Below are 23,823 nucleotides of genomic sequence, written 5' to 3' on the forward strand. Positions count from 1 at the left end.
CTAGGCCTTCTCAGGGCCAACACCCTCACCATGGTCTCCATGGTCACCAACGTTCCGAAGCGAAGGTCTCACTCCCTAACACTGGCAGGCAGAGATACAGCCAGGGACATGGCTTTGATAAAATAAAAATACATACCCATTGTGAAAGTGCGACCAATCCTTTCTTCTCTTTTAAAGTCATGAAATACCCTTTATCATTACTGGTAACCTCCTAAACACCCCTTTATCACTACTGGTAACCTCCTAAACACCCCTTTATCATTACTGGTAACCTCCTAAACACCCCTTTATCACTACTGGTAACCTCCTAAACACCCCTTTATCATTACTGGTAACCTCCTAAACACCCCTTTATCACTACTGGTAACCTCCTAAACACCCCTTTATCATTACTGGTAACCTCATAAACACCCCATTATCACTACTGGTAACCTCCTAAACACCCCATTATCACTACTGGTAACCTCCTAAACACCCCTTTAACATTACTGGTAACCTCCCAAACACCCCATTATCACTACTGGTAACCTCCCAAACACCCCATTATCACTACTGGTAACCTCCTAAACACCCCATTATCACTACTGGTAACCTCATAAACACCCCATTATCAATCAATTTCAATCAATCAATTTTATTTTATATAGCCCTTCTTACATCAGCTAATATCTCGAAGTGCTGTACAGAAACCCAGCCTAAAACCCCAAACAGCTAGTAATGCAGGTGTAGAAGCACGGTGGCTAGGAAAAACTCCCTAGAAAGGCCAAAACCTAGGAAGAAACCTAGAGAGGAACCAGGCTATGAGGGGTGGCCAGTCCTCTTCTGGCTGTGCCGGGTGGAGATTATAACAGAACCATGCCAAGATGTTCAAAAATGTTCATAAGTGACAAGCATGGTCAAATAATAATCAGGAATAAATCTCAGTTGGCTTTTCATAGCCGATCATTAAGAGTTGAAAACAGCAGGTCTGGGACAGGTAGGGGTTCCATAACCGCAGGCAGAACAGTTGAAACTGGAATAGCAGCAAGGCCAGGCGGACTGGGGACAGCAAGGAGTCACCACGGCCGGTAGTCCCGACGTATGGTCCTAGGGCTCAGGTCTCTCAGTTGGCTTTTCATAGCCGATCATTAAGAGTTGAAAACAGCAGGTCTGGGACAGGTAGGGGTTTCGTAACCGCAGGCAGAACAGTTGAAACTGGAATAGCAGCAAGGCCAGGCGGACTGGGGACAGCAAGGTGTCAGCATGCCCGGTAGTCCTGACGTATGGTCCTAGGGCTCAGGTTCTCAGAGAGAAAGAGAGAACGAGAGAATTAGAGAGAGCATACTTAAATTCACACAGGACACTGGATAAGACAGGAGAAGTACTCCAGGTATAACCAACTAACCCCAGCCCCCCGACACATAAACTACTGCAGCATAAATACTGGAGGCTGAGACAGGAGCGGTCCGGAGACACTGTGGCCCCATCCGAAGAAACCCCCGGACAGGGCCAAACAGGAAGGATATAACCCCACCCACTCTGCCAAAGCACAGCCCCCGCACCACCAGAGGGATATCCTCAACCACCAACTTACAATCCTGAGACAAGGCCGAGTATAGCCCACAGAGGTCTCCACCACAGCACAAACCAGGGGGGGGCGCCAACCCATTATCACTACTGGTAACCTCCCAAACACCCCATTATCACTACTCGTAACCTCCTAAACACCCCATTATCACTACTGGTAACCTCCTAAACACCCCATTATCACTACTGGTAACCTCCTAAACACCCCTTTATCATTACTGGTAACCTCATAAACACCCCATTATCACTACTGGTAACCTCCTAAACACCCCTTTATCACTACTGGTAACCTCCTAAACACCCCTTTATCATTACTGGTAACCTCATAAACACCCCATTATCACTACTGGTAACCTCCTAAACACCCCATTATCATTACTGGTAAAATCCTAAACACCCCATTATCACTACTGGTAACCTCCTAAACACCCCATTATCACTACTGGTAACCTCCTAAACACCCCATTATCACTACTGGTAACCTCATAAACACCCCATTATCACTACTGGTAACCTCCTAAACACCCCATTATCACTACTGGTAACCTCCTAAACACCCCATTATCACTACTGGTAACCTCCTAAACACCCCATTATCACTACTGGTAACCTCCTAAACACCCCATTATCACTACTGGTGAAATCCTAAACACCCCATTATCACTACTGGTAACCTCCTAAACACCCCATTATCACTACTGGTAACCTCATAAACACCCCATTATCACTACTGGTAACCTCCTAAACACCCCATTATCACTACTGGTAACCTCCTAAACACCCCATTATCACTACTGGTAACCTCCTAAACACCCCATTATCACTACTGGTAACCTCATAAACACCCCTTTATCACTACTGGTAACCTCCTAAACACCCCATTATCATTACTGGTAACCTCCTAAACACCCCATTATCACTACTGGTAACGGTAATGATTTGACAGGGAGGGAAGAACAGTTCCCATAAGGAGAGTTAATGGTTTGACATTTGTTGTTATGAAACATGAAACACACCACCATTAAATACGAGCCAGATCAAATGCTGCAAAGCGATTATGGTTGACCAGTAGTGATATATCTACCATTATGGTTGACCAGTAGTGATATATCTACCATTATGGTTGACCAGTAGTGATATATCTACCATTATGGTTGACCAGTAGTGATATATCTACCATTATGGTTGACCAGTAGTGATATATCTACCATTATGGTTGACCAGTAGTGATATATCTACCATTATGGTTGACCAGTAGTGATATATCTACCATTATGGTTGACCAGTAGTGATATATCTACCATTATGGTTGACCAGTAGTGATATATCTACCATTATGGTTGACCAGTAGTGATATATCTACCATTATGGTTGACCAGTAGTGATATATCTACCATTATGGTTGACCAGTAGTGATATATCTACCATTATGGTTGACCAGTAGTGATATATCTACCATTATGGTTGACCAGTAATGATATATCTACCATTATGGTTGACCAGTAATGATATATCTACGATTATGGTTGACCAGTAGTGATATATCTACGATTATGGTTGACCAGTAGTGATATATCTACCATTATGGTTTACCAGTAATGATATATCTACCATTATGGTTGACCAGTAGTGATATATCTACCATTATGGTTGACCGGTAATGATATATCTACCATTATGGTTGACCAGTAATGATATATCTACGATTATGGTTGACCAGTAGTGATATATCTACGATTATGGTTGACCAGTAGTGATATATCTACCATTATGGTTTACCAGTAATGATATATCTACCATTATGGTTGACCAGTAGTGATATATCTACCATTATGGTTGACCGGTAATGATATATCTACCATTATGGTTGACCAGTAATGATATAGCTACAACCGTGTATGACTGTTACTACGGTGATGACTGTTACTACGGTGAGTACGTTTCTAGGTTACTACATTCACACTCTGCCCACAGATACGCGTCACTTCCTGTACTTCACATAGAGCAGAACAACTTGTTCTTGATAATGACATGATAACAACATGATAACATTGTTATATACATAATAAACCATTTTAACTCAAATGACAGTAGATACGTATGAATAAAGGTAATAAAACAATTCAACTCAAATGACAGTAGATAAGTGTTACTAAAGGTAATACAATTCAACTCACATTTTTTATTTATTTATTCCACCTTTATTTAACCAGGTAAGCCAGTTGAGAACAAGTTCTCATTTACAACTGCGACCTGGCCAAGATAAAGCAAAGCAGTGCGATAAAAACAACAACACAGAGTTACATATGGGGTAAAACAAAATGTACATCAAAAATACAACAGAAAATATATATACAGTGTGTTCAAATGTAGCAAGTTATGGAGGTAAGGCAATATATAGGCCATAGTGCAAAATAATTACAATTAGTATTAACACTGGAATGATAGATGTGCAAGAGATGATGTGCAAATAGAGATACTGGGGTGCAAATTAGCTAAATAAATAACAATATGGGGATGAGGTAGTTGGGTGGGCTAATTTCAGATGGGATGTGTACAGGTGCAGTGATCGGTAAGGTGCTCTGACAACTGATGCTTAAAGTTAGTGAGGGAGATAAGAGTCTCCAGCTTCAGAGATTTTTGCAGTTCGTTCCAGTCATTGGCAGCAGAGAACTGGAAGGAATGGCGGCCAAAGGAGGTGTTGGCTTTGGGGATGACCAGTGAGATATACCTGCTGGAATGCATACTACGGGTGGGTGTTGCTATGGTGACCAATGAGCTAAGATAAGGCGGGGATTTGCCTAGCAGTGATTTATAGATGACCTGGAGCCAGTGGGTTTGGCGATGAATATGTAGTGAGGACCAGCCAACAAGAGCGTACAGGTCACAGTGGTGGGTAGTATATGGGGCTTTGGTGACAAAACGGATGGCACTGTGATAGACTACATCCAATTTGCTGAGTAGAGTGTTGGAGGCTATTTTGTAAATGACATCGCCGAAGTCAAGGATCAGTAGGATAGTCAGTTTTACGAGGGCATGTTTGGCAGCATGAGTGAAGGATACTTTGTTGCGAAATAGGAAGCCGATTCTAGATTTAACTTTGGATTGGAGATGCTTAATATAAGTCTGGAAGGAGAGTTTACAGTCTAACCAGACACCTAGGTATTTGTAGTTGTTCACATACTCTAGGTCAGACCTGTCGAGAGTAGTGATTCTAGTCGGGTGGGCGGGTGCCAGCAGCGTTCGATTGAAGAGCATGCATTTAGTTTTACTAGTGTTTAAGAGCAGTTGGAGGCTACTGAAGGAGTGTTGTATGGCATTGAAGCTCGTTTGGAGGTTTGTTAACACAGTGTCCAATGAAGGGCCAGATGTATACAAAATGGTGTCGTCTGCGTAGAGGTGGATCTGAGAATCACCAGCAGCAAGAGCGACATCATTGATATACACAGAGAAAAGAGTCGGCCCAAGATTTGAACCCTGTGGCACCCCCATAGAGACTGCCATAGGTCCAGACAACAGGCCCTCCGATTTGACACATTGAACTCTATCTGAGAAGTAGTTGGTGAACCAGGTGAGGCAGTCATTTGAGAAACCAAGGCTATTTAGTCTGCCAATAAGAATGCGTTGGTTGACAGAGTCAAAAGCCTTGGCCAGGTCGATGAAGACGGCTGCACAGTACTGTCTATTATCGATCGCGGTTATAATATCGTTTAGGACCTTGAGCATGGCTGAGGTGCACCCATGACCAGCTCGGAAACCGGATTGCATAACGGAGAAGGTACGGTGGGATTCGAAATGGTCGGTGATCTGTTTGTTAACTTGGCTTTCAAAAACCTTCGAAAGGCAGGGCAGGATGAATATAGGTCTGTAACAGTTTGGATCTAGAGTGTCACCCCCTTTGAAGAGGGTTATGACCGCGGCAGCTTTCCAATCTCTGGGGATCTCAGACGTTACGAAAGAGAGGTTGAACAGGCTAGTAATAGGGGTTGCAACAATTTCGGCTGCTAATTTTAGAAAGAAAGGGTCCAGATTGTCTAGCCCAGATGATTTGTAGGGGTCCAGATTTTGCAGCTCTTTCAGAACATCAGCTGTCTGAATTTGTGTGAAGGAGAAGCGGGGGGGCATGGGCAAGTTGCAGCGGAGGGTGCAGAGCTGGTGGCCGGGGTAGTGGTAGCCAGGTGGAAAGCATGGCCAGCCGTAGCAAAATGCTTGTTGAAATTCTTGATTATTGTAGATTTATCGGTGGTGATAGTGTTTCCTAGCCTCAGTGCAGTGGGCAGCTGGGAGGAGGTGCTCTTATTCTCCATGGACTTTACAGTGACCCAAAACTTTTTGGAGTTAGTGCTACAGGATGCAAATTTCTGTTTGAAAAAGCTAGCCTTTGCTTTCCTAACTGCTTGTGTATATTGGTTCCTAACTTCCCTGAAAAGTTGCATATCGCGGGGGCTATTCGATGCTAATGCAGTACGCCACAGGATGTTTTTGTGCTGGTCAAGGGCAGTCAAGTCTGAGGAGAACCAGGGGCTATATCTGTTCTTAGTTCTGCATTTTTTGAATGGGGCATGCTTATTTAAGATTGAGAGGAAAGCACTTTTAAAGAACAACCAGGCATCCCCTACTGACGGAATGAGATCGATATCCATCCAGGATACCTGGGCCAGGTCAATTAGGAAGGCCTGCTCGCTAAAGTGTTTTAGGGAGCGTTTGACAGTATTGAGGGGTGGTCATTTGACCGCGGACCCGTTACGGACGCAGGCAATAAGGCAGTGATCACTGAGATCCTGGTTGAAGACAGCGGAGGTGTATTTATAGGGTAAGTTAGTCAGGATGATATCTATGAGGGTGCCCATGTTTACGGATTTAGGGTTGTACCTGGTAGGTTCCTTGATAATTTGTGTGAGATTGAGGGCATCTAGTTTGGATTGTAGGATGGCCGGGGTGTTAAGCATATTCCAGTTTAGGTCAACAAGCAGTAAGAACTCTGAGGATAGATGGGGGGCAATCAATTCACATATAGTGTCCAGGGCACAGCTGGGGGCTGAGGGGGGTCTGTAGCAAGCGGCAACAGTGAGAGACTTATTTCTGGAAAGGTGGATTTTTAGAAGTAGGAGCTCAAACTGTTTGGGCAAAGACCTGGATAGTATGATACAGCTCTGCAGGTATCTCTACAGTAGATTGCAACTCCACCCCCTTTGGCAGTTCAATCTAGACGGAAAATGTTGTAGTTGGGGATGGACATTTCTGAATTTTTGGTGGCCTTCCTAAACCAGGATTCAGACACTGCTAGAACATCAGGGTTGGCGGAGTGTGCTAACGTAGTGAATAACTCAAACTTAGGGAGGAGGATTCTCATGTTAACATGCAAAAAGCCAAGGCTTTTACGGTTACAGAAGACAACAAATGATAGCGTCTGGGGAGTAGGAGTGATACTGGGAGCTGCAGGGCCTGGATTAACCTCTACATCACCAGAGGAACAGAGGAGGACTAGAATAAGGATACGGCTAAAGGCTTTAAGAACTGGTCTTCTAGTGCGTTGGGTACAGAGAATAAAAGGGGCAGATTTCCGGGCATTGTAGAATAGATTCAGGGCTTTATGTACAGACAAGGATATGGAAGGATATGAGTACAGTGGAGGTAAACCTAAGCGTTGGGTAACAATGAAAGAGATAGCATCACTGGAGGCACCGATTGAGCCGGTCTCCGCGTGTATGAGGGATGGAACAAAGGAGCTATTTGAGGTAGTTTGAGAGGGACTTGGGGCTCTACAGTGAAATTGTATAATAAGAACTAACTGGAACAGCAATAGGCAAGGCATATTGACATGGGAGAGAGGCATAAAGAAATCACAGGTGTTATTCGAGAGAGCTAAAACAACAACTGGTAATGGTGATGAACGTTTGGGCTGAGGCTAAACAGATAAAACAGGACAGGGTACCGTGTAAAGGAACAGTCCAGCAGGCATCAGCTGTGCAGCTGAGTGATCATAAGGTCCAGTGAACAGCAATATGTGAGTCCGAGAGCAGTTCGAATTGGTGCTACAGCACAGGTGAGCAGGAAGCATGGCTGTTGAATTGCGTGTGCTAGCAGGCCGGGGCTAGCAGATGGATCTTCATGGTCGTCGCAACGGTAAGCCTGTTGAAACCACAGACGATTACGTCGGCAGACCAGCCGTGATGGATCGGCGGGGATCCGTGTCGACACTAGGAGGTCCCGTCCGGTTGACAGAGAGGTAGATAGCCGGGAGATGGGCCTGACTCGAGGCTAGCTCAAGGCTGATTAGCCAACCACAACATCCATTCGGTTGCAGCTAGCTAGTTGCGATGATCCTGTGATAAAGGTCCAGTGATTCAGTGATTCCGGTATTAAATCCGATATTTTCTGGGTCGATAACGAGCTGTGCAGACTGGCCGATAATAGTCCATGTTAGAGCTGGCTGGTAGGTAGTGCAGGCCATGGACAATGGTGAAAAAAACGCTAACGGTAACAGTAGATGAGTGTGAAAAAAGGTAATGAACCATTTCAACTCAAATGACAGTAAATGAGTGTGAATAAATGTAATGAACTATTTAAATTAAAATGACAATTTATAAATATGAATGAAGGTAATGAACCATTTAAACTCAAATCACAGTAGATATGTATAAATATAGGAAATAAACCATTTCAACTCAAATGACAGATAAGTACGAATAAAGTTAATAAACATTTCATCTCAAATGACAGTAGATGTTTGACGAGTACTGAAGATACGAAGAGGCAGGAAGCAGACGCAGGAATCAACAATGTAAAGGTTTACTTAACACTGAGCAAGAGAACAACAAAGAGCGAGGACACGACAAGACACTAACAATCACACACAACACAACACTGAACAGTCCAGGGCTATAGAGGGGTGGTGATGAGATGATGAGGTGCAGGTGCGCTGGAGGTGATTAGGGTGCGTTGGGTTTCCATTCTGGTGTTGCCGAGGTGGTGCGCTCAGACCGGTGGCTCAGTAGACCGGCGAATCAGAGCGCCGGAGGGGAGCAACGGGAGGAGATGTGACAAGACGAGTGTGAATAAAGGAACCATTTAAACTCAAATGTACTTCATTTACGTCATTTAGCAGACGCTCTTATCCAGAGCGACTTACAAGTTGGTGCATTCAACTTATGATAGCAAGTGGGACAACCACTTTTTTTTTCTTCTTTTTTTTATGGGGGGGTAGAAGGATAACTTTATACTATTCCAGGTATTCGTTAAAGAGGTAGGGTTTCAAGTGTCTCCGGACGGTGGTCAGTGACTCATCTGTCCTGGCGTCGTGGGGGAGCTTGTTCCACCATTGGGGTGCCAGAGCAGCAAATAGCTTTGACTGGGCTGAGCGGGAACTGTGTTTCCGTAGAAGTAGGGGAGCTAGCAGGCCAGAGGTGGATGAACGTAGTGCCCTCGTTTGGGTGTAGGGTCTGATCAGAGCCTGAAGATAAGGAGGTGCCATAAGGAGGTGCCATTCCCCTCACAGCTCCGTAGGCAAGCACCATGGTCTTGTAGTAGATGCGAGCCTCAACTGGAAGCCAGTGGAGTGTGCGGAGGAGCGGGGTGACATGAGAGAACTTGGGAAGGTCGAACACCAGACGGGCTGCGGCGTTCTGGATAAGTTGTAAGGGTTTAATGGCACAGGCAGGGAGCCCAGCCAACAGCGAGTTGCAGTGATCCAGACGGGAGATGACAAGTGCCTGGATTAGGACCTGTGCCGCTTTCTGTGTAAGGTAGGGTCGTACTCTGCAAATGTTGTAGAGCATGAACCTGCAGGATCGGCTCACCGCTTTGATGTTAGCGGAGAACGACAGGGTGTTGTCCAGGGTCACGCCAAGGCTCTTTGCACTCTGGGAGGAGGACACAATGGAGTTGTCAACCCTGATGGCAAGATCATGGAGCGGGCAGTCCTTCCCAGGGAGGAAGATCATCTCCATCTTGCCGAGGTTCAGCTTGAGGTGGTGATCCGACATCCACACTGAAATGTCTGCCAGACATGCAGAGATGCGATTCGCCACCTGGTTATCAGAAGCGGGAAAGGAGAAAATTAATTGTGTGTCGTCTGCGTAGCAATGATAGGAGAGACCATGTGAGAATATGACAGAGCCAAGTGACTTGTTGTATAGAGAGAATAGGAGAGGGCCTAGAACTGAGCCCTGGGGGACACCAGTGGTGAGAGCACGTGGTGCGGAGACAGATTCTCGCCACGCCACCTGGTAGGAGCGACCTGTCAGGTAGGACGCAATCCAAGAGTGAGCAGCGCCGGAGATGCCCAACTCGGAGAGGGTGGAGAGGAGGATCTGATGGTTCACAGTATCAAAGGCAGCAGATAGGTCTAGAAGGACGAGAGCAGAGGAGAGAGAGTTAGCTTCAGCAGTGCGGAGAGCCTCCGTGACACAGAGAAGAGCAGTCTCAGTTGAATGACTGGGGCGGCAGGTAGCTTAGTGGTTAAGAGCGTTGTGCCAGTAACCGAAAGGTCACTGGTTCTAATCCCCGAGCCAACTAGGTGAAAAATTTGTCAATGTGCCCTTGAGCAAGGCACTTAACCCTAATTGCTCCTGTAAGTCGCTCTGGATAGGAGCGTCTGCTAAATGACAAAAAAATAAAATAACTTTAAAAAATGAAGAAAATAATAAAATATTTAAAAATTACCAGTCTTGAAACCTGACTGGTTTGGATCAAGAAGGTCAATCTGAGAGAGTTGGCTAGAGATGGCACGCTCAAGAGTTTTGCAGAGAAAAGAAAGAAGGGATACTGGTCTGTAGTTGTTGACATCGGAGGGATCGAGTGTAGGTTTTTTGAGGAGGGGTGCAAATCTCGCTCTGTTGAAGACGGAAGGGACATGGCCAGCGGTCAAGGATGAGTTGATGAGCGAGGTGAGGTAAGGGAGAAGGTCACCGGAGATGGTCTGGAGAAGAGAGGAGGGGATAGGGTCAAGCAGGCAGGTTGTTGGGCGGCCGGCCGTCACAAGTCGCAAGATTTCATCTGGAGAGAGAGGGGAGAAAGAAGTCAAAGCATAGGGTAGGGCAGTGTGAGCAGGACCAGCGGTGTCATTTGACTTAATAAATGAGGATCGGATGTCGTCAACCTTCTTTTCAAAATGGTTGACGAAGTCATCCAGAGAGAGGGAGGAGGGAGGAGGAGGAGGAGGATTCAGCAGGGAGGAGAAGGTGGCAAAGAGCTTCCTAGGGTTAGAGGCAGAGGCTTGAAATTTAGAGTGGTAGAAAGTGGCTTTAGCAGCGGAAACAGGGGAAGATAATGTAGAGAGGAGGGAGTGAAAAGATGACAGGTCCGCATGGAGTCTAGTTTTCCTCCATTTCCGCTCAGCTGCCCGGAGCCCTATTCTGTGAGCTCGCAATGAGTCGTCAAGCCACGGAGCAGGAGGGGAGGACCGAGCCGACCGGGAGGATAGGGGACATAGAGAGTCAAAAGATGCAGAAAGGGAGGAGAGGAGGGTTGAGGTGGCAGAATCAGGAGATCGGAGGGAGAAGGATTTAGCAGAGGGAAGAGATGATAGGATGGAAGAGGAGAGAGTAGCGGGAGAGAGAGAGCGTAGGTTGCGAGGGCACATTACCATCTGAGTAGGGGCAGAGTGAGTAGTGTTGGAGGAGAGTGAGAGAGAAAAGGATACAAAGTAGTGGTCGGAGACTATTAGTAGAAGAACATCATCTAGTAAAGATGAGGTCAAGCGTATTACCTGCCTTGTGAGTAGGGGGGGACGGTGAGAGGGTGAGGTCAAAAGAGGAAAGGAGTGGAAAGAAGGAGGCAGAGAGAAATGAGTCAAAGGCAGACGTAGGGAGGTTAAAGTCACCCAGAACTGTGAGGGGTGAGCCATCCTCAGGAAAGGAACTTATCAAGGCGTCAAGCTCATTGATGAACTCTCCAAGGGAACCTGGAGGGCGATAAATGACAAGGATGTTAAGCTTGAATGGGCTAGTGACTGTGAAAGCATGGAATTCAAATGAGGAGATAGACAGATGGGTCAGGGGAAAAAGAGAGAATGTCGACTTGGGAGAGATGAGGATTCCTGTGCCACCGCCGTGCTGACCAGATGCTCTCGGGGTATGCAAGAACACATGATCAGACGAGGAAAGAGCAGTAGGAGTAGCAGTGTTTTCAGTGGTAATCCATGTTTCTGTCAGCGCCAAGAAGTCGAGGGACTGGAGGGTAGCATAGGCTGAGATGAACTCTGCCTTGTTGGCCGCAGAACAGCAGTTCCAGAGGCTGCCAGAGACCTGGAACTCCACGTGGGTCGTGCGCGCAGGGACCACCAGAACACCCACGTGGTGTGAAGCGTTTGTATGGCCTGTGCAGAGAGGAGAGAACAGGGATAGACAGACACATAGTTGACAGGCTACAGAGAAAGGCTACAATAATGCAAAGGAGATCGGAATGAAATGAACTAAACATCTGGGAAAGCGAGAGAGCGGGGCCTCCCTCACTTACGTTTCACTGAAACACTCAAATATAACTCTCCCAACTTCCACTTTAGAAATTATAATTGTTATAAACTACAGCGGTTCAATGTTTCTAGGAATAGACTCTAACTTACTTTATTCAGCTAGGTAACTTGGTACCCTGAATCATATAGGTGTGGTCCTCTGTAGCTCAGCTGGCAGAGCACGGCGCTTGTAACGCCAAGGTAGTGGGTTCAATCCCCGGGACCACCCATACACAAAAATGTATGCACGCATGACTGTAAGTCGCTTTGGATAAAAGCGTCTGCTAAATGGCATATTATTATTATATGACGCCAAAGCCAACTAGCATGCCAGCCTCCAATAACACGGTTTAGCACCAATACTCGGTTACAACAAACCACCAGTGTGTTAACACGCCAAGCAGATCGTTCGTGTCCGTGTCTAACATTTTGTAAAGTTTTGGGGTGGTTTTGACAGTTTGAGTGAGTACGTCGTCAACTTATTCAGCCAGTTAGTTAGCTAGAATAGTTAGCATACTAGCTAGCCATTGCTCTCTGCCAACGAACTAACCCCTCCTCCCACGGCACGAACACACAGAAAGCCAAGCTAATGTTAGCTAGTCACCCATGTCCCGAATTCCCTTGAACGACTCTGGTTACCAGTATGTAAAAACAAAACAAAAATATATGTAGGTTATAACTTACCCTTAGCAGCTACTGTTAGCCAGTTAAGTGCAAAGCTAGCTACTGTATCGATTCAGCCAGTTCGTGTCTGTCCCAACGGAGAGAACGTGTCTCCAAATATTAAAGCTAGGTCGTTTCAGCTATTGTTTAGTTAGCTATCCAGGAAGCAACTAGCTAGCTACATTTCGAATACAGTAGCTACTAACTACCTAACGTTAACGCTTCAGATAATGAGGTTAGAAAAACAGCTGAATGGTAGGTAGCTAGCTGGCATAAATACAGGTACACTTAAGCGTGGAATAACATTGGAAACAACTATCCACAGTTGCTAATAGTTACCAGTAGCTACTCGTTAGCTAGCTAACTAGCTTTATTGGTCCAGGTAGTGGGTTAGCTAGCCTCATGCTTCACCGGGCTCAGCCGAATACAATACTTACCTACAATAACTACCTGGATAAACTACCTACAATACCTAACTACAATACCTACCTACAATCTAAATACATGGTTTAAGCTTTACTCGACACAAAGGAGCCAAGCTTACCTCCCGCAGAGAGAGACACAACCTCACCCGACAACCTTCGACCTCCGTCGCTGTCCCAGGCCATGGGTGACAGTAGACAGTAGATAAGTGTGAATAAAGGCCATGATAAAGGTTATGAAGGTTAATAAAGGTCATGATAAAGGTTATGAAGGTTAATAAAGGTTATGATAAAGGTTATGAAGGTTAATAAAGGTCATTCTCTCTTCTTTTATTACATTTACATTGATGTTTTGGTCATTTAGCAGACACTCTTATCCAGAGTGACTTACAGTCAGTGCATTCAACCATGGTAGGTAAAACAACCACATATCACAGTCATTGCAAGTAAAAAACGTTCTTGAAAACTACACATACTATTTTCTCTGGTTTGTTGACAGGGTTCCGTGGCCTCCACATCAACGATCAGATGACACTCATCCAGTATTCCTGGATGAACCTCATGGTGTTCTCTCTGGGCTGGAGATCTTTCCAGAACGTCACCAGTGAATACTTGTACTTCGCTCCTGATCTCATCCTCAGCCAGTAAGTTGTGTCAATGTTCTATATTAATCTGAATTGAATTATTAAAACCTTTTTTTTTTTTTTTTTTCATTTATCCAACTATTTAGTTAAACAATAAAATCCCATTACGATATATCTCAATTTAAAATATTGTATTGTCTCCCAGGGATCGTATGAGGAGATCTCCAATCTATGATCTGTGTCTGGCCATGCAGTTCATCCCTCAGGAGTTCACCAGCCTCCAGGTCACCAAAGAAGAGTTCCTCTGTATGAAAGCCATCATGATTCTCAACACTGGTAAACACATCACATCACATCACAGTCCCACTTCCTCAACACTGGTAAACACATCACATCACATCACAGTCCCACTTCCTCAACACTGGTAAACACATCACATCACATCACAGTCCCACTTCCTCTTTAAAACATCACTGATGACCCTCCGCTAACCTTCCTGGCCCAACAGACTTCTGTTAGGATCAAATAAGAACAAACAGAATACATCTGAAGCAGATGGTAAAGTGTTGGTTACACTATTATCTCTGTCCAAAATGACACCCTATCACATATAGCCCAGGCTCTGGTCAAAAGTAGTGCACTATATAGGGAATAGGGTGCCATTTGGGACACATCTATTGTCACTAGACCTAGAAATATACAGTGTTTCATAACGTGTTGTTGAACTGGGGAAAACGGACTGGGACAAGGGAGGATTTATGAAGCAGATGTTATTAAGTAGCAGTTTGACATTGACCTTTACATGAACAGAGACTGAACCCATCGGAAACAAGTTCACGGTCAAGTCTCAAGAGATCCAAGGGACTTCCACGTATGTTCTAAAAAGTGAAAACAGATTTTATGAGAGTAGTTGGCATTTCCACAAAGTTAAAGTGAAGTAAAACCAAGATTAAGCTAAAGATTACGATTAAGCAAAAACACATAGTAGGCAGACAGTGATGTTGTAAGTCAAAAAAACAAATTGTCACTATTTATGTCACTGTCTCTCTCACTTTCTCCCTGGTACTTCAGGAGAACACAGAGTAGGCTTTGTGGCTGCGTATTTACGCTGCATATTTCACACTGCGTATTTACACTGCATATTTACACTGCATATTTCACACTGCGTATTTACACTGCATAATTACACTGCATATTTACACTGCATATTTCACACAGCATATTTACACTGCATATTTACACTGCATATTCCACACTGCATATTTACACTGCATATTTCACACTGCATATTTCACACTGCATATTTACACTGCATATTTCACACTGCGTATTTACACTGCATAATTACACTGCATATTTACACTGCATATTTCACACAGCATATTTACACAGCATATTTACACTGCATATTCCACACTGCATATTCCACACTGCATATTTACACCGCATATTTACACTGCATATTTCACACTCTGCATATTTCACACTGCATATTTCACACTGCATATTTACACTGCATAATTACACTGCATATTTACACTTCATATTTACTCTACATATTTCACACTGCATATTTCACACTGCATATTCCACACTGCATATTCCACACTGCATATTTACACTGCATATTTACACTGCATATTTCACACTGCATATTTCACACTGCATATTTCACACTGCATATTTTACACTGCATATTTACACTGCATAATTACACTGCATATTTACACTTCATATTTACTCTACATATTTACACTGCATATTTCACACTGCATATTTCACACTGCAGAAGTACACTGCATAAGTACACTGCATAATTACACTGCATATTTACACTGCATATCTACACTGCATATTTACACTGCATATCTACACTGCATATTTCCTCACTCATGTGGGAATTAAAATTCCCTCAGGAGAAATAAAGTTCTTCTAAATCTAATGGTCCATTTATATTGAAATGATGCGATACGATTAAAGGCCCAGTGCAGTCAAAAATGTAATTGTCCTGTTTTATATATTTTTTTTTACACTATGATGTTGGAATAATACTGTGAAATTGTGAAAGTGATGATAATGCCCTTGTAGTGTAAGGGCTGTTTGAAAAGACTGCCTGAGATGTTTGCCTGTTTTGATGGAATGAAATATTGGCCTTCCATGGAGACATCACCTTGTGGTAAATTAGTTCAATTAATTACACTAATAAGAAAGAGAGTTCCAAACCTCTCTGCCAATAACAGCTACAGTAATTTCCCCCTTCTCACCCAGACAGTCCTAGCAAAATTCTTGCGTGAGAAATTGCTATTTGCTAAGAAGGTATTTTTGTTTCTTTTTGACAATTTTAATTGAAAACAATCATAGTAAGGTACTTAATTGTTACCCAGAAATGTTTTGACGTTGAGATAAAAACGCCTGCATTGGACCTTTATGCACAGTAGCGTCTCCGTGAATTAGAGTTAACCCGGACGATGCTGGGCCAATTGTGCGCCGCCCGATGGGACTCCCGATCACGGCCGGTTGTGATAGAGCCCGGGATTGAACCCAGGTCAGTAGAGACGCCTCCAGCACTGCGACGCAGTGCCTTAGACCGCTGCACCACTGTATAGGGAATAGGGTGCCGTTTTGGATGAAGCCATAATGTTCCCGGGTTGATGACCCATTGTCCCTTGTCTCTCTCCATAGTTCCGTTGGAGGGCTTAAAGAGCCAGGCCCAGTTTGAGGAGATGAGACAGAACTACATTCGGGAGCTGACCAAGGCTATCCATCTGAAGGAGAGAGGCATGATGGCCTCCTCTCAGCGCTTCTACCATCTCACTAAGCTCATGGATTCCATGCATGAGGTACAGGACATTATGTCACTGCTCTATCACCGGCCCCGTTTATACCTGCTCCTAACATGCGTCCACTGTCCACATCCTGATTGTGTCCACATCTTTAGACAGGGTGTAGACAAATCAAATGCGATCTGATTTCGATTAGAGATCTTCCTGACCATCTCCGGAGGTAGTCGAAAGACGCACCTTGTATGGATATCCTTAAAGTGCAAACGAATCCGGACAACCAAAGCGTATACATTTGGCCAACAATCACGGGCCCTGAAAAAAAAAAATCACACCAGCCAGTTAAATAAAGATCATCAAATAAAGATAGGCCTATTTATGAAGAGATATCGTCCCGAATGAGAAAAAAAGGGTTCACCCGTTCCCAAAATGCTATATTTGAAAACATCATAGAAAGGCTAAGGACTGTAAGAGAAGAATTTAAACTGAACTACAAATGTATTGGGGAGGCAGGGAAACTACGATGGAGGCCTCAGGTCCCCTGAACCTTTAGATCAGGGTATAATGTGGTCTAATGTTCCCCTGTACCTTTAGATCAGGGTATAATGTGGAGGTCTAATGTTCCCCTGTACCTTTAGATCAAGGTATAATGTGGAGGTCTAATGTTCCCCTGTACCTTTAGATCAGGGTATAATGTGGTCTAATGTTCCCCTGAACCTTTAGATCAGGGTATAATGTGGAGGTATAATGTTCCCCTGTACCTTTAGATCAGGGTATAATGTGGTCTAATGTTCCCCTGAACCTTTAGATCAGGGTATAATGTGGAGGTCTAATGTTCCCCTGTACCTTTAGATCAGGGTATAATGTGGAGGTCTAAAGTTCCCCTGTACCTTTAGATCAGGGTATAATGTGGTCTAATGTTCCCCTGTACCTTTAGATCAGGGTATAATGTGGAGGTCTAATGTTCCCCTGTACCTTTAGATCAGGGTATAATGTGGTCTAATGTTCCCCTGTACCTTTAGATCAGGGTATAATGTGGTCTAATGTTCCCCTGTACCTTTAGATCAATGTATAATGTGGTCTAATGTTCCCCTGTACCTTTAGATCAGGGTATAATGTGGAGGTCTAATGTTCCCCTGAACCTTTAGATCAAGGTATAATGTGGTCTAATGTTCCCCTGTACCTTTAGATCAGGGTATAATGTGGTCTAATGTTCCCCTGTACCTTTAGATCAGGGTATAATGTGGTCTAATGTTCCCCTGAACCTTTAGATCAATGTATAATGTGGTCTAATGTTCCCCTGTACCTTTAGATCAGGGTATAATGTGGTCTAATGTTCCCCTGTACCTTTAGATCAGGGTATAATGTGGTCTAATGTTCCCCTGTACCTTTAGATCAGGGTATAATGTGGTCTAATGTTCCCCTGTACCTTTAGATCAATGTATAATGTGGTCTAATGTTCCCCTGAACCTTTAGATCAGGGTATAATGTGGTCTAATGTTCCCCTGTACCTTTAGATCAGGGTATAATGTGGTCTAATGTTCCCCTGAACCTTTAGATCAAGGTATAATGTGGTCTAATGTTCCCCTGAACCTTTAGATCAGGGTATAATGTGGAGGTATAATGTTCCCCTGTACCTTTAGATCAATGTATAATGTGGTCTAATGTTCCCCTGTACCTTTAGATCAATGTATAATGTGGTCTAATGTTCCCCTGAACCTTTAGATCAGGGTATAATGTGGTCTAATGTTCCCCTGTACCTTTAGATCAGGGTATAATGTGGAGGTCTAATGTTCCCCTGAACCTTTAGATCAGGGTATAATGTGGAGGTCTAATGTTCCCCTGTACCTTTAGATCAGGGTATAATGTGGTCTAATGTTCCCCTGAACCTTTAGATCAAGGTATAATGTGGTCTAATGTTCCCCTGTACCTTTAGATCAGGGTATAATGTGGAGGTCTAATGTTCCCCTGTACCTTTAGATCAAGGTATAATGTGGAGGTCTAATGTTCCCCTGTACCTTTAGATCAGGGTATAATGTGGTCTAATGTTCCCCTGAACCTTTAGATCAGGGTATAATGTGGAGGTATAATGTTCCCCTGTACCTTTAGATCAGGGTATAATGTGGTCTAATGTTCCCCTGAACCTTTAGATCAGGGTATAATGTGGAGGTCTAATGTTCCCCTGTACCTTTAGATCAGGGTATAATGTGGAGGTATAATGTTCCCCTGTACCTTTAGATCAGGGTATAATGTGGTCTAATGTTCCCCTGTACCTTTAGATCAGGGTATAATGTGGAGGTCTAATGTTCCCCTGTACCTTTAGATCAGGGTATAATGTGGTCTAATGTTCCCCTGAACCTTTAGATCAGGGTATAATGTGGTCTAATGTTCCCCTGTACCTTTAGATCAGGGTATAATGTGGAGGTCTAATGTTCCCCTGTACCTTTAGATCAGGGTATAATGTGGTCTAATGTGCCCCTGTACCTTTAGATCAATGTATAATGTGGTCTAATGTTCCCCTGTACCTTTAGATCAGGGTATAATGTGGAGGTGTAATGTTCCCCTGAACCTTTAGATCAAGGTATAATGTGGTCTAATGTTCCCCTGTACCTTTAGATCAGGGTATAATGTGGTCTAATGTTCCCCTGTACCTTTAGATCAGGGTATAATGTGGTCTAATGTTCCCCTGAACCTTTAGATCAATGTATAATGTGGTCTAATGTTCCCCTGTACCTTTAGATCAGGGTATAATGTGGTCTAATGTTCCCCTGTACCTTTAGATCAGGGTATAATGTGGTCTAATGTTCCCCTGTACCTTTAGATCAGGGTATAATGTGGTCTAATGTTCCCCTGTACCTTTAGATCAATGTATAATGTGGTCTAATGTTCCCCTGAACCTTTAGATCAGGGTATAATGTGGTCTAATGTTCCCCTGTACCTTTAGATCAGGGTATAATGTGGTCTAATGTTCCCCTGAACCTTTAGATCAAGGTATAATGTGGTCTAATGTTCCCCTGAACCTTTAGATCAGGGTATAATGTGGAGGTATAATGTTCCCCTGTACCTTTAGATCAATGTATAATGTGGTCTAATGTTCCCCTGTACCTTTAGATCAATGTATAATGTGGTCTAATGTTCCCCTGAACCTTTAGATCAGGGTATAATGTGGTCTAATGTTCCCCTGTACCTTTAGATCAGGGTATAATGTGGAGGTCTAATGTTCCCGTGAACCTTTAGATCAGGGTATAATGTGGAGGTCTAATGTTCCCCTGTACCTTTAGATCAGGGTATAATGTGGTCTAATGTTCCCCTGAACCTTTAGATCAAGGTATAATGTGGTCTAATGTTCCCCTGAACCTTTAGATCAGGGTATAATGTGGAGGTCTAATGTTCCCCTGTACCTTTAGATCAAGGTATAATGTGGAGGTCTAATGTTCCCCTGTACCTTTAGATCAAGGTATAATGTGGAGGTCTAATGTTCCCCTGAACCTTTAGATCAGGGTATAATGTGGAGGTCTAATGTTCCCCTGTACCTTTAGATCAGGGTATAATGTGGAGGTCTAATGTTCCCCTGAACCTTTAGATCAGGGTATAATGTGGAGGTCTAATGTTCCCCTGTACCTTTAGATCAGGGTATAATGTGGAGGTCTAATGAACGGTGGGCGGGTGGTGAATAGTCTATTTCAGTTGCTATATGAGATATGAAAATCATACAGTGGGATTATAATGCAATCCTTTTCGATGTTATTATATTATATTCTGTGAATCTTTTAGCATTTTCCAGCTATCAATAAAGTGCAGAAGATGTCCAAACTGATGTGTAAAGGCGATAACCAGCTGGCGAATCGCATCTCTGCATGTCTGGCAGACATATCAGTGTGGATGACGGATCACCACCTCAAGCTGAACCTCGGCAAGACGAAGCTGCTCTTCCTCCCGGGGAAGGACTGCCCGTTCCATGATCTCGCTATCACGGTTGACAACTCCGTTGTGTCCTCCTCCCAGAGTGCAAAGAGCCTTGGCGTGACCCTGGACAACACCCTGTCGTTCTCCGCTAACATCAAGGTGGTGACCCGATCCTGTAGGTTCATGCTCTACAACATTCGGAGAGTACGACCCTGCCTTACACAGGAAGCGACACAGGTCCTAATCCAGGCACTTGTCATCTCCCGTCTGGATTACTGCAACTCGCTGTTGGCTGGGCTCCCTGCCTGTGCCATTAAACCCCTACAACTCATCCAGAATGCCGCAGCCCGTCTGGTGTTCAACCTTCCCAAGTTCTCTCACGTCACCCCGCTCCTCCGCACACTCCACTGGCTTCCAGTTGAAGCTCGCATCTGCTACAAGACCATGGTGCTTGCCTACGGAGCTGTGAGGGGAACGGCACCTCCGTACCTTCAGGCTCTGATCAGTCCCTACACCCAAACGAGGGCATTGCGTTCATCCACCTCCGGCCTGCTGGCTCCCCTACCTCTGCGGAAGCATAGTTCCCGCTCAGCCCAGTCAAAACTGTTCGCTGCTCTGGCACCCCAATGGTGGAACAAGCTCCCTCACGACGCCAGGACAGCGGAGTCACACACCACCTTCCGGAGACACTTGAAACCCTACCTCTTAAAGGAATACCTGGGATAGGATAAAGTAATCCTTCTACCCCCCCTTACCTCACCCCCCCCCAAAAAAAAATTAAAAAAAATAACATATTGTAAAGTGGTTATCCCACTGGCTATAAGGTGAATGCACCAATTTGTAAGTCGCTCTGGATAAGAGCGTCTGCTAAATGACGTAAATGTAATAGCGTTCTGTAAGCATGAGCGAGGCCACTGTCCAATATGATGTAGGATGAGCGAGGCCACTGTCCAATATGATGTAGGCGTCAATATGAAGATCTCTTTAGGCTCCTTCTAGATGTCCACTTCATTCCTTTATAAAGCCATCTGCTTCACATGCCTCTCCTTAGCACGACTTGCTATAGTCTATCTAATTGAGGTTACGATAGTGAAGTATCACTGATCAATGATTTGGAGGAAACTAAACCACGGTCATTCTCCCAGCATGCCACTTTTTTTTCCCTTTGGTACTGTTGAGGCTAAAGGTTATTACAATAGAATATAATATAAAGACAACGTCATCCAAACGTTAAGAACCACCCGGTTCAAACCTGTTTGGATAAGGTGTTGCGTCATTCGGAGATGCACTTTGTAGCCTACTGTGTAAATGAACCTGTTTGTGTTTCTACTGTGTAACTGAACCTGTTTGTGTTTCTACTGTGTAACTGAACCTGTTTGTGTTTCTACTGTGTAACTGAACCTGTTTGTGTTTCTACTGTGTAACTGAACCTGTTTGTGTTTCTACTGTGTAGCTGAACCTGTTTGTGTTTCTACTGTGTAACTGAACCTGTTTGTGTTTCTACTGTGTAACTGAACCTGTTTGTGTTTCTACTGTGTAACTGAACCTGTTTGTGTTTCTACTGTGTAACTGAACTTGTTTGTGTTTCTACTGTGTAACTGAACCTGTTTGTGTTTCTACTCTGTAACTGAACCTGTTTGTGTTTCTACTGTGTAGCTGAACCTGTTTGTGTTTCTACTGTGTAACTGAACCTGTTTGTGTTTCTACTGTGTAACTGAACCTGTTTGTGTTTCTACTGTGTAACTGAACCTGTTTGTGTTTCTACTGTGTAACTGAACCTGTTTGTGTTTCTACTCTGTAACTGAACCTGTTTGTGTGTCTACTGTGTAGCTGAACCTGTTTGTGTTTCTACTGTGTAACTGAACCTGTTTGTGTTTCTACTGTGTAACTGAACCTGTTTGTGTTTCTACTGTGTAACTGAACCTGTTTGTGTTTCTACTGTGTAACTGAACCTGTTTGTGTTTCTACTCTGTAACTGAACCTGTTTGTGTTTCTACTGTGTAACTGAACCTGTTTGTGTTTCTACTGTGTAACTGAACCTGTTTGTGTTTCTACTGTGTAACTGAACCTGTTTGTGTTTCTACTGTGTAACTGAACCTGTTTGTGTTTCTACTGTGTAACTGAACCTGTTTGTGTTTCTACTGTGTAACTGAACCTGTTTGTGTTTCTACTCTGTAACTGAACCTGTTTGTGTTTCTACTGTGTAGCTGAACCTGTTTGTGTTTCTACTGTGTAACTGAACCTGTTTGTGTTTCTACTGTGTAACTGAACCTGTTTGTGTTTCTACTGTGTAACTGAACCTGTTTGTGTTTCTACTGTGTAACTGAACCTGTTTGTGTTTCTACTGTGTAACTGAACCTGTTTGTGTTTCTACTGTGTAACTGAACCTGTTTGTGTTTCTACTCTGTAACTGAACCTGTTTGTGTTTCTACTCTGTAACTGAACCTGTTTGTGTTTCTACTGTGTGCCTTAAGGCCTAAGGGGCATTAAACTGTGCATTAATACTCTGAATATTTATTTGTACAGCTATGGACATGTCTAGGTTATCGGGATCGTAGCCTATTACACCCAGTCGTAAATCATTGGATAAAAGTTTCAGGTATTATGACCATGATTTGTTGAGGATAAAGCGTTGACATGTTTACCCCTCCCCTATCTCTTCCCCTCCCTCCCCCATCTCTTCCCCTCCCTATCCTCCTCTCTTCCCCTCCCTCTCCTCCTCTCTTCCCCTCTCTCTCATCCTCTCTTCCCCTCCCTCTCCTCCTCTCTTCCCCTCCCTCTCCTCCTCTCTTCCCCTCCCTCTCCTCCTCTCTACCCCTCCTCCTCTCTTCCCCTCCCCCTCCTCCTCTCTTCCCCTCCCCCTCCTCCTCTCTACCCCTCCCCCATCTCTTCCCCTCCCTCTCCTCCTCTCTACCCCTCCCCCATCTCTTCCCCTCCCTCTCCTCCTCTCTTCCCCTCCCTCTCCTCCTCTCTACCCCTACCCCATCTCTTCCCCTCCCTCTCCTCCTCTCTTCCCCTCCCTCTCCTCCTCTCTACCCCTCCCCCATCTCTTCCCCTCCCCCTCCTCCTCTCTACCCCTCCCCCATCTCTTCCCCCCCCTCTCCTCCTCGCTACCCCTCCTCCTCTCTTCCCCTCCCCCTCCTCCTCTCTTCCCCTCCCTCTCCTCCTCTCTTCCCCTCCCTCTCCTCCTCTCTCCCCTCCCTCTCCTCCTCTCTTCCCTCCCTCTCCTCCTCTCTCCCCTCCCTCTCCTCCTCTCTTCCCCTCCCTCTCCTCCTCTCTTCCCCTCCCTCTCCTCCTCTCTACCACTCCTCCTCTCTTCCCCTCCCCCTCCTCCTCTCTTCCCCTCCCTCTCCTCCTCTCTACCCCCTACCCCATCTCTTCCCCCTCCCTCTCCTCCTCTCTACCCCTCCCCCCATCTCTTCCCCCTCCCCTCCTCCTCTCTCCCCCTC

General features: G+C 44.6%; 1 protein-coding gene across 2 annotated transcripts in view; it reads left to right on the forward strand.

The window, feature by feature from the left end:
- pgr (progesterone receptor) overlaps positions 1 to 23,823 on the forward strand; it is a 47,876-nt gene that overhangs the window by 22,149 nt on the left and 1,904 nt on the right. For both annotated transcript variants that reach the window (XR_006001008.2, XM_041876702.2), the window contains exons 6-8: positions 13,604 to 13,748; positions 13,894 to 14,024; positions 16,371 to 16,528. Coding sequence is in view for 1 of the 2 variants with exons in the window: in XM_041876702.2 (XP_041732636.2) it covers positions 13,604 to 13,748; positions 13,894 to 14,024; positions 16,371 to 16,528 (434 nt within the window). In the remaining variant the exon portion in view is untranslated. The remainder of the gene's footprint in view (positions 1 to 13,603; positions 13,749 to 13,893; positions 14,025 to 16,370; positions 16,529 to 23,823) is intronic.

This window comes from Coregonus clupeaformis, chromosome 5 (genome assembly GCF_020615455.1).
Source record: "Coregonus clupeaformis isolate EN_2021a chromosome 5, ASM2061545v1, whole genome shotgun sequence".
In the NCBI taxonomy this organism is placed as follows: Eukaryota; Metazoa; Chordata; class Actinopteri; order Salmoniformes; family Salmonidae; genus Coregonus; species Coregonus clupeaformis.